This window comes from Punica granatum, chromosome 7 (assembly GCF_007655135.1).
Source record: "Punica granatum isolate Tunisia-2019 chromosome 7, ASM765513v2, whole genome shotgun sequence".
NCBI classification, from domain to species: domain Eukaryota; kingdom Viridiplantae; phylum Streptophyta; class Magnoliopsida; order Myrtales; family Lythraceae; genus Punica; species Punica granatum.
This window is the reverse complement of record NC_045133.1, coordinates 26,369,260-26,381,982: the sequence shown is the minus strand read 5'-3', so window position 1 is coordinate 26,381,982 and position 12,723 is coordinate 26,369,260. Positions and strand designations below refer to the sequence as shown.

The following is a 12,723-nucleotide window of genomic DNA, read 5'->3' as shown; positions in this document are numbered from 1 at the left end:
CACACCCGACAACCCACCATTATACAACTATAGGTAAAGAAAAAGCAATTGTACAGTTCATCTCTCGAAATAAATAGCTAATTCACAAGCTAACCAGCAAAGGACCATGTCTGCATTCATTTAAGAGGACTCAAAAACTTATTGGAATATAACCAACAGAAAAAACTTGGTCGATTTTCGCGGCGATTCCATTTGACTCCTACCAATTCTGTGAGACAAAACTGCAATCAACTAGACTATGTGCATGTGGGAGTGAAGGTGGAGAACTGGGGATATCCTGTTCCCAACCGAACTTAGGAATTTCCACTTAAATCTTCATGCACGATATGTTATTCAAACCAAAAACTGAATGATGGAAAGCATGGATCGCAAGGAAAACCTTCAAATGGCACCATAGGATACACAGCTTTAGAAGTATATGAAGTCCTCTCTTCAAGTGGCTAATCACTGTCTCGACGATTTTTATCCTACTACTGGCAATACCTAGTCACAGTGATATCAATATAACATCAGGTACAAAGGATTAAAAGAAACTACAAACTTACATCTTTCATTCAAGGTGATGATGGGACTGGTTCAGCTCCGGAACCATGGGACACTGCATCATCTTTGGACACGGCAACATAGTTTGCAGGAGCAGATAACCTAGAATCTCTTCTGTCTTTGTTGATGGACCTGCTCCCATTTTGGTGTGAGTTCATAGAAAGACGCCTGCTCGGAGTTCCATTTGTGCCTCCATTAGCACGTGGACCCACCACCTTCTTTGTGCTGGCTGGTCTTGCGGGGCTGGGCCTCGAACCAAAGATGGCCTCTTGTTCCGAGTTTTGCTGCTCATGGAACTTCTTTTGATCCTATCATGGTCAAGATCAAGATATTTAGAAGGAATATGTATAGGAAAATTTAGGATTGCACTATAAAAGAGCTCTTGAAGTAAATTTTTTGCGTCCGACTTACTCTCATGCGTCGCTTCTCTTCTTCTCGTTCTTGCCTTAGCATGGCATATTCGTCGAGCATAGCAAGAAGGGGAACACCATCATATGTGAAGGAGATGCCACGTTCTTCTTCCCATGCTCGTGTTTTTGCCACCAGCGTATCAACAAGGGCTACAGACAACGAATATTAACCATTATGAGATGTACGCGATATAGATTAAGTTCTATGAAATCACTGCCCAGAAAAATGGCCTGAACTAGATCCTCCTTTCACATGCATGACGATGTACAACAGACATGCTAATCTGTTCAATAGAGTTATTTACATAAATCTCCTGGGACAACGTAGAGATATAACAGATGCACATGCAAGTAGATGATTCTTGGTCGTACCAGGAATTTTATTGACAAGAATCCGAGCTTTTTCTGCACGTTTGAGATTTAAGTGTGCACCTCTGCTAGCATTGTACCTGTTGTCATCCTGTTCAATACAGGAAATGAGAGTCAATTAATAACTAAAGACTTAGATCCCAGAGAGAGAGAGAGGTTATTTGGACTTACCCGATTATAATCTTCAAGCCAGCTCTCTTCTTCACAGGCAGACATCCATTTCTCAACCTTGTCTAGTATTTCTTTCCGGCTTAGAGCTTCTTCCTTGGCCTTTGCTATTTGATTATCCATGTCAGCAAGTAATTCAGCTGGTTCAACGTTCCCAAACTCAATAAGTTCCAGAATCTTTCCTCTGGCAGCTTCTGGATCTATTTCTATATGGGCATGAGCAAAGATTTCTTCAAGTTCAGCTTGTTTCTTGAAAGCGATTTCCTTCATCCTGCTCGCTTTAAGCTGATCAAGCCTCTCAACCTCCACCTCAGCCTTAAGAATCGGAAAGGTATATGTGTGAGCTGTAGCCCGACTACAACTTAACCGGTGATGTCAGTATAAATGGGATGAGTATACCTGCTCAATTAAATCCATAGCGAGAGCACCGGGGACAGTTACTTCCTCAACAGAAGCTGACATGTTACCGGTGACATGGCCAAATAACTGTCGCTCTTCTTCGGATGTATCCATCAGATTCCAGAGGTCGACCAATTGAGTAGCTAACTCTTGAAGCTGCATAGAGCAGAGGACATGTCAGCATATGTGAATAATGCGCTTCAATCCGAGGAAAGTGACACCGAGAAAAGTCATACTCACCTTCTGCAGCCTCTGTTTCTTATCTTCCTTCAGTGCTAAAACTGTCTTAGCCAGCCTAGATAAAGTGTCATTGCTAATGCTTTTGGACTGGACACTGGTTGAGTCATTTAAGCTTGGGTGGACTTCAGTCACCGTGCTGAAGAAATCCATCCCAAGGACAGCACACAGGTCATGCACAGAGCTCACAAATTCAAGTACCTTGTGCAACCTCTCGCTCTGCACAATATAAGTCAATTGGTGGTGAACATCTGGAACATTGCAGAAGAAATTAAATTGTCACCTTATTAATGGAATCAAAATTATTACCTTCTCTTTTTGAAGTTCTTGTAGCTGGGCTTGATATTCATCCAACTTCTTCAGGGACAGATCCGACTCATCAACTGCAGGAGCTTGCTCACCCATGCTCAAGTTCCCAGCAATTTCTCCACATATCTTCTGAATCTGTGACTGCACGTCAGAAAATTGCTTAACTCTTTCTTCTTTCTGTTTCCAGAGCTGTTCGAGGGCCGGCGCAATTGACTCTAGCTGTTCTTTGATTGTTCCAGAAGTCGTATCAGGCTGTAACAAAAGAAAAACATTTAAATGTTAAAGCAAGCTCCATGATGAAAATCGAAAGCCACATTTGCATCATAGTAGTCTTAAGATGTGAAACATCAAAAAGATTGAGAACTACTCACCATGCCAATGAAGCTCTTTTCTCCCAAAGCCGACATGAGATTAGCAAGTTCAATTTTGGCATCTGACAGAGTCTGAAGAAGCTGTGCTCTCGATTTCACAGCCAGCTCAACTTTCCTCTTGTACACATCCAGGCATTCCTGTTCTATTTGAAGAAGCATCTTATCCCGCTCCTCATCCGATTCCCCAACCTCATCCCAGATTTCCTGCCAATAGTTAAAGGATGATGTCTTGCTGCCCACTCGACACAAGTTCAAATGGATGCAGCTATTGAGATCTCAGAAATAGTACCTGCAGTTTCTTCAATAAAGACCCGCAAGTAATTTCTCCCAGTAGTGGGTCTTGAACACTTGAGGCCGCCATCTAATTCTGCAGTGTACCCAAAAAGCGTCCCTTTACTTACACCTCAGGGTTTTCCACATCAACAAAGTACAAGCATGACTAAGTAGAAATATAGAGCCAAACTGGCATACCTTCCTAACTCACTCACAAGGTACAGCCACTCACTGGAGAACCAACATATAATCTGCTGCACGCATCGAAAGTCAGTAAAAAGTATATAATGGCTAGTTCAACTGTAGTTAATCATGCTCTGGAGTCGAAAGGAAGATCGATGAACCTCATACCCCACCTACCAAAACATTGTTCTTTCAAGTAACTTTCCAATACCTACCCCACCAATAGCAGACATAATAAACCATACAAACACCAACCTACTGGCGATTTAAGAGAGCAAATCAGTTACAGAGGGGGGCTTTTATATGCTTTCTGCTCGATTTTAATATTAATTGGCATAAAAGTCGATAATCCTTACTCCCTAGGCTAGGCCAGCTAAATTTTCAATAGAAAATTTTCACCCTCCCTAAGGAAAAGCAGAATTTATTACTAAACCATCACATTCTGCTACAGTAGATAGCCAATCTCATGTTCTCTTCACAAATTCAATCAGCAGACAGCAACAGACATGCTCGACTCTGCCAAATTGACACTACCCACGCAACCGAAACAATCACAAGGACATCGTCGACATGACGGGACAGATCTCAGCAGCTCAGGCCCCGAGATCTTCAAGAAGCTTCCAAAGCACTCAGCAGCCAAAACACTGAACTCTCACTTCCCGGAAAACACTTATTAGTACTACATTCACTCGGACGGGCAGGGATTCAGCTCCAAAACCCCTCAGATCTTCCCGCGCCAGGGATCAGACCAAGCACAAAACCGAACAGCAGCAGCAGCAGCGAGATCGCAAGGAGCAGGGGAAATGCTGAGCTGAAGAGAAGAAATGAATGTCGATAGCAGGGGAATGCTTACCGGGATCGATCTCGGAGCTGATGAATGCGGTGGCCTCTCGGTTTCAGATCTAAGCGAAGCAAAAGATCAGTGAGTGAGAGAGAGAGAGAGAGGGAGAGAGTGACAGCAGAAGCAAAGGACAGAGAAACAGAGAGTGAGAGAGAGAGAGAGCAGAGAGATGGACGGAGGTGGGACCCTTATACATGGGGGGGGTCTCGGTCCACGGTCGAGGTGAATTTTGTTCTGTTGACCTATTTGCCCGCAATTTTCGGGATTAATTACGGATATGACACTGTGAGTACGACCGAATTGACCTGTTTGTCCCTGGGCGTTTGACTGTAGAGGGAGGGGGAGCGTCGATGGTTTGACCCATACAATGATTGGGACCCTTATCTATTTGACACCCTCCCCCGCCGGGTATTGACCCCGTACCGAGAAATTAAATTCTACGCTAACCGTACATCAAAGTGAACTGCGCGATGATGTGGGGCCCATCCATCGTGTGTTCGTCCCATCATTTTTCTTCAAATTTTGTATACATTATGCTTGGTATTCCATTCGAAAAATGTCGATAACTTCCTCTTTCTTAACCTTTAAGAACCATAAAACTTTAGATCTATAACAAGCGAGAAGCTACTTTGGATGAACAATCAGCTAGAAAGGTTGCCGAGCATGATGCTGCAGCATAAACTATAATTCTAGAGAAAATCATTGACAGTTCTCGTTCAATAATTTGGAGGTCGACAAACTCAGCATAGATTTTTATATGAATAAACAAGGTATGATCTCAATATAAATAATAAAATTTGCTACGTAAGATAATAGAGATCAAATCTGCTAAACAATCCGTGAGAAAACCTGTGTATAGATACAGGGGCAATTGCGGAAGCCGCAAGTGTTGAAAGTTCGAAGAGTAAGAAATTCGATTAACTTGTACGGTAAACGATAGAATTCGTGAACGTATCGTTTCTAGAGTGAGGAGTATGAGGGGCAATTGCGTAAATAGAAGAGGAGGACGGGGGCAGAAGATGAGGGGGTGCTGGGTGGGATCCAAACATGCATGCATACGCAAGAAGATGAGATGTGGGCATGTCCGAGTGGGTGCATGCAAAGGACGAGAGAACAAATCCAAAAGGATAATGATAATGTCGAATGAAGGTCTCTGTCTTATATTATCTCTCTAAAATCTCAAAGTAAACTAATTAAGCTTTAAAGTAAATAAAACCTCCTATGCTAAAGTCACGGAATTAGATTTGGATCTCATGATGACGAGGGGAATAAAGTCACCAAATCAGCTCTCCCCCTTTTCATTTTCATTTTTATTCATTAATTATTACTCAATCAATCGATTAATATTGCTAAAACATATAAAGCCTATTGGCCCGTAGAAAATCATTATGGGACATTTGGGTCACGGATTGACATGAATATATCAAGCAACGTAAATAATATGTAAAATCCGCGAGGCAACGGATGCATCCCAGCGCTCTTAATCCGATTGATTGCACGACTCATACTCTACCGAGTGTCTTTGAAACGAGGGAAAAAAGAAAAACAAGCGTCAATACACACACTGGCGAACATTGTTCATCATAATTCAACGTAACACAACAATAGAAATAAAATGTTGACTTTTTTCTTGTATTCGTCTAGTAGGTCAAGGATTTGGTATAGACGTATGCATCAGGCAATGATCCATTTGGTTGGTGCAATAGTATTCCTGGGTCGGAACAAATTATTAAAAATTTAATCTACGTCTTTCTGAGATTAGCTTAATATAAAATCCAATTTAATCAGCTTTTTGTTGTCATAAATAATTTTTCTTTTTCTTTCTTTGTTTTTTTTTTAAAAAAAAAGGGAAAGCTTGCGAGTCGCTCAACGCAAACAAAGGACCTTTTCCTTGGGCTAAATTATTTGTTTATTATTATTATTATTATTAAACTTTGGAAGCAAACAAGGATTGTTTGTTGGAAGACAGACAGAGAGAGAGAGACGAGAGAGGCTTATCACGTGGACGAGACTTCCCCCACAGCCGACCATGTGAGTGTCGTCCGATGAATACTATGTTTGCCCAGCAGCTCCGTTTCATTGCTTTCAAGAGGGAAGATAAAATCGATAAGAATTTGTTATTATTACTTATTATTCCACATAAACATATCAGCCCCATAAATTTAAAAATAATAAAAAACCGTTAATAAACTTCTACATCCAACTCCAAGCAATTCAAGGCATCTCTATAAATGTCACTAACGGCTTCCTAAGAGAGCAAGAGAAGCATAAGCAGATGATCGTTTCGGGCACATGGGAGCAAATTATCAAAATCATAAGGAACTAGAAGGGCAACACGAAAGCGAATGGATAACCTGTACCTCACGTAGAACAAAACTTCCTAATGCCACCGGAGATCGTTACAAATGTTTCTCATTGCAAACAAAGTCAGGGTGCTTCGGGAGAGGATCCACAACTCGTGTCAATCTTTGAGTCTCGTTTCCTGAGTAGCTACCTTTTCTAAGATCTTTGGTTCTCTGAAGAGGCCCAATTTCCATCAGGCCTCAGAGTCTTTCTCGGCTGCATCATTTATGTTTTCCAATGAATCATTCTCCGCTGACTGGGTTACACCAACTTCAGCTGGCCGAAGAACTCGATCATATAGCATGTATCCCGCCTGCAGCATATAAAGTCCAGTTAAAGCAACATTATTATTTTTACTTACCAAACAGGAATGGGTTTAATGATTCCTAAGTATCCGGAACAGAAAGCAACTAGATGAAATGTTCACCTTGAGAACAGCTGCAACAGTTCCCGGAGGCTTAGAGCTGTCGGGCATTTGGAACACCGCATTATGCCTATTTGGATCAAATGGTTCATTTGTAGGATCATATTTTTCAATTCCAAACTTTTTGAAAGCCTGTACATGGAAAATGTTCGAGTTCCACTGTAAACTACAAACACACATAGATCTACACTTTGGTCCAATAACAACACATCGTTCTAGGCAAAATCAAGGACTTCGAGGCCAGCTAAAGACAAGTTAGAGCAAGATCTCCATGCCGCATCAGCTTACTACAGATTTTCCAGTCTTAAAAAGAGAATAGCAATACAATGTGGGCAAGAAGAAAGCTCGTAAGGCCACGAAATAGAAGATGATCATGGGAATAATAGAGGCAAACCTCTAGGAGCTGCTTCTCGGTCATTTCAACACCTTCTAGAAGCGTTTTCAAGAGTGGACAGCTCCATCAGCATCCTTGGAAGCGTCCAGCTTATCAAGCTCTTCCCAAATTGTCTGCAACATCAAGCAAGCCCTTTGCGAAACTCTGCAGTATATTTCCAGACAAGACTATGAATGAGTTCTAATTATAAAAGATGGTGCAAAGATCGTGCCAGTGACCACGGAGATTAATAGCAACACACCTGAATGGCATACTTCTTTGAATTCTCTGCCTTTCGCCTCGTCCTGTCCATCACATTCTCCATCTCAGCATAGCTCTGAAGGACTTTATCTTGCATTTTCTCTATCTCCTTATGCTTCAACTTTAAGAGCTCTTCCTTGTCCGCCACAAGTTTTGCCAACTTCTCCATGGACAGCTCACCCTCGTCATCTGAATCAGTGTCAGAGAATGCAATTCGTTTAGTACCTCTTCGCCTCCTCTTAGTCGATTGCTGGGAGTCTTGGGACTCCACCGTTTGAGGGTCTGAATCGGAAACCGGTTTCTCCGCTTCATTGGATTCCTTTGCTTCTGGGATCACATCTTCCCGATGTTCAGAAATCTTAGCTTCATCTGCCTTGAGTCCCTCAGCATCTTCCCGTGTATCGTTGTCAATAGCATCCTCCTGGTCCTTCTCAGAAGGTCTAGAGGATGTGGTAGACGAGATTCCAAATCGTTGTTGTGCATAAGAATTGATGTTTGAATGGCGTAAAAGGGGAATGTACTGAAATAGGAACAAAAAGGCAGCATAAATCACCATAAAGGACTGACAAGACATAACATACTGTCAACAAATCAAAACTAGTTCAACAACTGAAGTTGAAAATTTTAAGGTTCATTAACTCCTCCGAGACAAAGTTTGGCCTTTTTTTTTTTTGATCCATTCGATGAACATTTACGAGCAGTTTTATCATGGATAAAACTCAAGACTTCAAACATTTCAGCATAGAAAGCTAAAGAATTCAACAACACAATCGATGAACCAATGGCTAGTACAACAACCTAGGCAATGCGGGAGTCGGCTGACCTCGAGACTCGAAGAGATATTACCAAAAACAATCTAATTGACCATTGGAGCCGAAAACATCAGCTGAAAATGGCTAACGAGGAAGCAAGGAATATCAACTACCTTGTAAGGGGATTGACAAGGAACGCCGTAGAATTGGTGGGAGAGGATCGGCGAGCCCAGGTTCCGCGTAGGCGACAAGAGCGAGGTGAATCGACACGCGCCCCTTGAAGCGCGGTACAGAACCCTTGACGAGAGCATCGCCGGAGAGAGACCAGAAGATTTCCGGTCAGGAAACCTGCAGCGAAAAATCGGAACTTCACCGGGTAGAATCAGACTCAATGGCCGGAACAACGGAGGGGTTTAAGAGGTTTAAGGGGAAGGCAGAAGGCTTTGTGTTTTGACAAAATTGCCCTTCAAGCGTGGGCTCTTCCGCTGCGAAGGAGGGGTATTTTCGTCTAGACATTGTTTGTGCAGAAGCATCCACGGAACTCGTGGCAGAGTGAAGCTTCAGCCACGTCCTGCACATCATTTGAGTTACGTCGCGTTACGAGAAAGCGAAAATTTGATTTTGCACCATGAAATTTGAGTTTTTTTTATTTTACACCGCAATGTTCTACATTGTCCCACATACACCCTCATCCTCTTCAACTATTTGCATTGTTACCCCCGCGAACTCTATTATTACATTCTTTCTTTTTTTTTCTCCGTGGAAAAAGCATAGTAGAAGTTGAGCAAGCAAACTAGCGTTCTAATTGAAAGTCGGGGAGCTCAAGATGAACGAAAATATAAGCTTCGAGATGCACCGAGTCACTATGTAATAATACACGCCACTTTCTACTTTCTAGGGCATCTTCGGAGTTCGAGTTATGAAAATATATCTCTTCTATTTTTCACTAAGCAATTCGCAAGAATATACAAATGGGTGAATATTCAAAGAGATTCGTGTGATTGAATAACATTGGAAGGTGGAACAACAAGATCACGACCCGCGGCTTAAGGCATCAAGAAGGAAATTCCTACTTTGAGGCAGAAACTGGTTTCTTGCTGCAGTAAATACTTAAATACACAGAGTAGCAAAATTCCTAGGTTGAGGTGGAAACTGGTTTCTTGCTTTTACCAGCCAAGCCTCGAAGATAAAGCAGCATGACTTAACGAAAAGGTACTCTTTTTACCTGTCTTACAATGCCTTGTTACTCAATCCCCACAGGAATGAGTAACCTTTACACCAAATTACAGAGAGAACTCCCAGCAAAGTATATAGTGAAGCATCTAAGAGGAGGAAGAAGAGATCCCGGCAAGACTTTCAGCATCAAGATTGGCAAATCACTTGGGCTCTTTCGGGAAATGTAACTTGACGAGGCTCGGAAGTTCGGCAAGGTCGACCTGGGGCTTGCCCAACAATATGCGTTTCAGTTTCTCATCACAGTTGACTATGTTTCTGTTGTTCGGATCCTGCAAAGGAAATAAGAAAAAGGGAAGTTCAAGTAAAAAGGCTGAGGTGGGACTCATATCATTGCAAACAGATAACCAAATGTTCATAACTTATGAAAGAACATCAGCAGATAGATTGCTCAGCAGTTTAACCTTGTCCAATCTCAGGCAACACATAGACTAGCTTATGACATATGTTGGATGTGACGGGAAAGACTATGTCCAAATAGCTCCGAACGTTGTGGAACCAGAGAAGCAGAGCTTGTTCAGACGTCACATGACACTTTCATTTTTGGTATCATTTATAACAAACCATGACCAGGCTTCTACAATGTCGGAAACGGGGTGGCAGAATCACTACATGAAATCCAACCATTTTAAATGTCAATTCCATCTCCTTGGACTACAACTTACACGGAGACATTTTTAAGAATGAAACCGAGAAGATGAATCCTCATTGGTAAAGAATCTGCATAACCAGCTGGACGGGGAAAAATTCCTTGTATGGTTGACATGTACGAGCATATCTCTTCGTGAGTTGCAAACTGGCTGGTAGAGCATTGTTTTGAACTACATTCATTGACGTAATCGGGAACATAACGATACTCAAGCCTGAAGAAAGAGCATGTGCAAATCAGTATACAAGCAATTCTATTCGAGAGCACAAATCAATGACCTGAAGATTGTTGGCTTTGATGTAGGACCACACGGACAAGAAACAGCCCAGTCGAGAGATTTGCGACTGCCCCACGAACTCTCTCACTGTTGAAGGAAGGTTGACGAGGTCAATCAAGTTTGCGAGCTTCTTCGGGTTATCGATGACGGCCTTCTTCATCCTCTGCGGCAACATTATTCTCTCGTTAATGATCCTCGTTATTCAATCTGAAACACGAAAACCGGGGCAAGACAATCATTATAACAGAATTAGCAACCCAAATACCACCAAAATCACAGCTTGCACCAATAAATTTAATCTTGGAATCCCATTAAATGGACCCCAACTAAAGAAGAACAAAGATGCCTCCAAATGGAAGTGGAACATTCATCGAACATATGAGGTGCAACTTGCAAGAGCTTTCGACAACAGTCGACAGTGACTCTCGTCTTCCAGCGACGAAGAAGAAGATACGAAACGATCGCTCAATTCTTTGACTAAGAACCCAAAAGCAGAACAGGACATGGAAATCTTCGGAAGGAGAAACACGGGATGAACTTACCCGGAGCCCGGAGGCGACACTTTTGCCGGCAGAGGTGTACGTTGCAGAGTCGCAGCTCCGAACCGGGGGGGACGCACCGTGACGAGATCAGAAGGCTAGATAGAGCAACCGGCTTCCCCTTTGAGCCCAATTTCTGATCCGAGCTTAAGTTCATGGGCCGGGCCCATGTCTCCATTAATAAGCCAGACTTTTTATGACAAAAATGGTGATTGATGATCACTAGTCTATATGAAGAGTGCTACGCAAATGCTAAATCCAAATACAATTAGTACTATAGGAATATCAAATATGAATATAGATATATATAATAATGAATATGATACAAATATATATTATGTGTATATATTAATTGATACATGTAGATAGTAAACTATCAATCACTTTCATGCTGAACCATAGTTGATGTGCGGTTTTAGTATACTACATAATTGAGATTCTCGATCAGTTTCTTTTGAGTTTTGAGCCTTAGACTTGCCCATTAATGTAGGCATCTCCTTCTTTATATGGCTTATAATATCTTCCATTCAAAATTTGGATTATAAGTAATACGTTTTTTCATTTATCGATGCAACAAGGCCTAATGATGAAAATTAATTTTATTGTTAATTTATTTTTCATAAATAAATTGTAAAAATTATCATTTTCCAATACCTAAAATACCCTCTTTCTTTAAATTTGGAAATGATTCATCTCTAATGAATTCTATCATAATTGCTAAACTAGTCTTTACCCGTGTGATGCACGGGTTTTTTATGCAAGTTATTTTGTCCAAATTTATGTTTAAGCTAGTACTTTTATAAATAAATAAAAAAGTGTAATTATAAGTTTTCCAATGTTAGTATAATCGTACTTCAGAAAATTCTGGCAACAAATGACAAAATACAATTATAAAAAAAGTATGACTAATTCTTTTATTAAGTGATCATTGTTATGAATATATTGTTTTTATCAATTTACATCATATATGTTTTCATAATTAGATCAATCATAATTAAGTGATCATTGTTATGAATATGTTTTCATCATCAAATATGTTTGTAGCTGCAAAAACTTTGCACCAGGGATGAGGATCGTAGATGAAGCGGTGGATGAGACCAGGAACAACATTTGCTTGATGGATGAGTTGATGAATGTGGGCACCCTGGAATACCGAAATCTTCCATGCTCATCTAGACCACGGGAGGTTGAATGGAAGTGGATGAATAGTCACTCCAAAATGCAATGATCGCCCTGAATCGATCATCGGTCACTCCATTATAATGGTGGGCAACTCTCCGCAAGGATGAGGAGCAATGTGTACGCATTCTCTGGTCCCGACTGGGTCTTCACATCGAAAGTTCAGGCAAGTGGTGGTCCGATATGCGATATTTCGATTGGTGGAGATTGCATTTTTGCCTTGCATAATGATCCGGACGTAGTTAACATATGGGAGACTCACCCTTAATGTAGTATTTGGAGGTGGACTGAACTCTTCGAATTGTTAATTAATTAATTAGACGTTTGGTGGACTGAACTCCTCGTCCTTTATTAAGTTTTGAGGATTACTTTGTTTAGAATTTGGAGCTTTCTCTCTGGTGTGCAATGGTGTTTATTAATTAGTTCGATAATGTCAACATTTCCTACCAGTTTATTTCTGAATAATCGTGTAAGGACTTTTTTTTTATTGGATGATTACTTTGTTTAGAATTCGGAGCTTAATCTCAATCCAATGTGCTTGTGATTGGAGATGAGTATGCATGTAGTTCGATTTCCTCCTGCATCTATCC

The 12,723-nt window shown here is 41.2% G+C and overlaps 2 protein-coding genes and 1 pseudogene across 3 annotated transcripts; all 3 read right to left on the bottom strand.

Moving 5' to 3' along the window:
• Window positions 1-300: 300 nt before the first annotated feature.
• Window positions 301-4,269, bottom strand: LOC116214119 (65-kDa microtubule-associated protein 1-like). The gene is made up of 11 exons (XM_031549420.1): window positions 4,116-4,269; window positions 3,278-3,333; window positions 3,096-3,173; window positions 2,807-3,010; window positions 2,436-2,687; window positions 2,130-2,345; window positions 1,890-2,045; window positions 1,494-1,805; window positions 1,326-1,413; window positions 955-1,103; window positions 301-851 (listed from the first exon to the last, which is right to left on the bottom strand). The coding sequence occupies exons 3-11, from the start codon at window positions 3,165-3,167 to the stop codon at window positions 555-557; spliced, it is 1,746 nt and encodes a 581-aa protein (XP_031405280.1). The 5' UTR covers window positions 3,168-3,173; window positions 3,278-3,333; window positions 4,116-4,269; the 3' UTR covers window positions 301-554.
• Window positions 4,270-6,196: 1,927 nt separating this feature from the next.
• Window positions 6,197-8,834, bottom strand: LOC116212819 (annotated as a pseudogene).
• A 468-nt stretch (window positions 8,835-9,302) lies between these two features.
• Window positions 9,303-11,114, bottom strand: LOC116212828 (upstream activation factor subunit UAF30). 2 transcript variants are annotated; one of them, XM_031547541.1, is made up of 3 exons: window positions 10,958-11,114; window positions 10,417-10,622; window positions 9,303-9,761 (listed from the first exon to the last, which is right to left on the bottom strand). In XM_031547541.1, exons 2-3 carry the CDS (start codon window positions 10,588-10,590, stop codon window positions 9,633-9,635), a joined length of 303 nt encoding a protein of 100 aa, XP_031403401.1. In that variant the 5' UTR covers window positions 10,591-10,622; window positions 10,958-11,114; the 3' UTR covers window positions 9,303-9,632. The 2 variants fall into 2 exon arrangements, with proteins under 2 accessions (XP_031403401.1, XP_031403400.1); XM_031547540.1 differs by lacking the exon at window positions 10,958-11,114 and adding an exon at window positions 10,681-10,920 and having other exon boundaries at window positions 10,417-10,578.
• Between the last annotated feature and the right edge of the window lie 1,609 nt (window positions 11,115-12,723).

What these genes read in the sequence shown, in the direction of transcription:
- LOC116214119 (XM_031549420.1), bottom strand. Translation starts at nt 3,167, where the DNA reads ATGGCGGCCTCAAGTGTTCAAGACCCACTACTGGGAGAAATTACTTGC. An exon ending in CTTTATTGAAGAAACTGCAG is followed by an intron (nt 3,011 to 3,095) that starts GTACTATTTCTG and finishes AACTATTGGCAG; the next exon opens with GAAATCTGGGATGAGGTTGG. An exon ending in AAAAGAGCTTCATTGGCATG is followed by an intron (nt 2,688 to 2,806) that starts GTGAGTAGTTCT and finishes CTTTTGTTACAG; the next exon opens with CCTGATACGACTTCTGGAAC.
- LOC116212828 (XM_031547540.1), bottom strand. Translation starts at nt 10,782, where the DNA reads ATGTTCCACTTCCATTTGGAGGCATCTTTGTTCTTCTTTAGTTGGGGT. An exon ending in TGCAAGCTGTGATTTTGGTG is followed by an intron (nt 10,579 to 10,680) that starts GTATTTGGGTTG and finishes ATGTTGCCGCAG; the next exon opens with AGGATGAAGAAGGCCGTCAT. An exon ending in TCAAAGCCAACAATCTTCAG is followed by an intron (nt 9,762 to 10,416) that starts GTCATTGATTTG and finishes TTTCCTTTGCAG; the next exon opens with GATCCGAACAACAGAAACAT.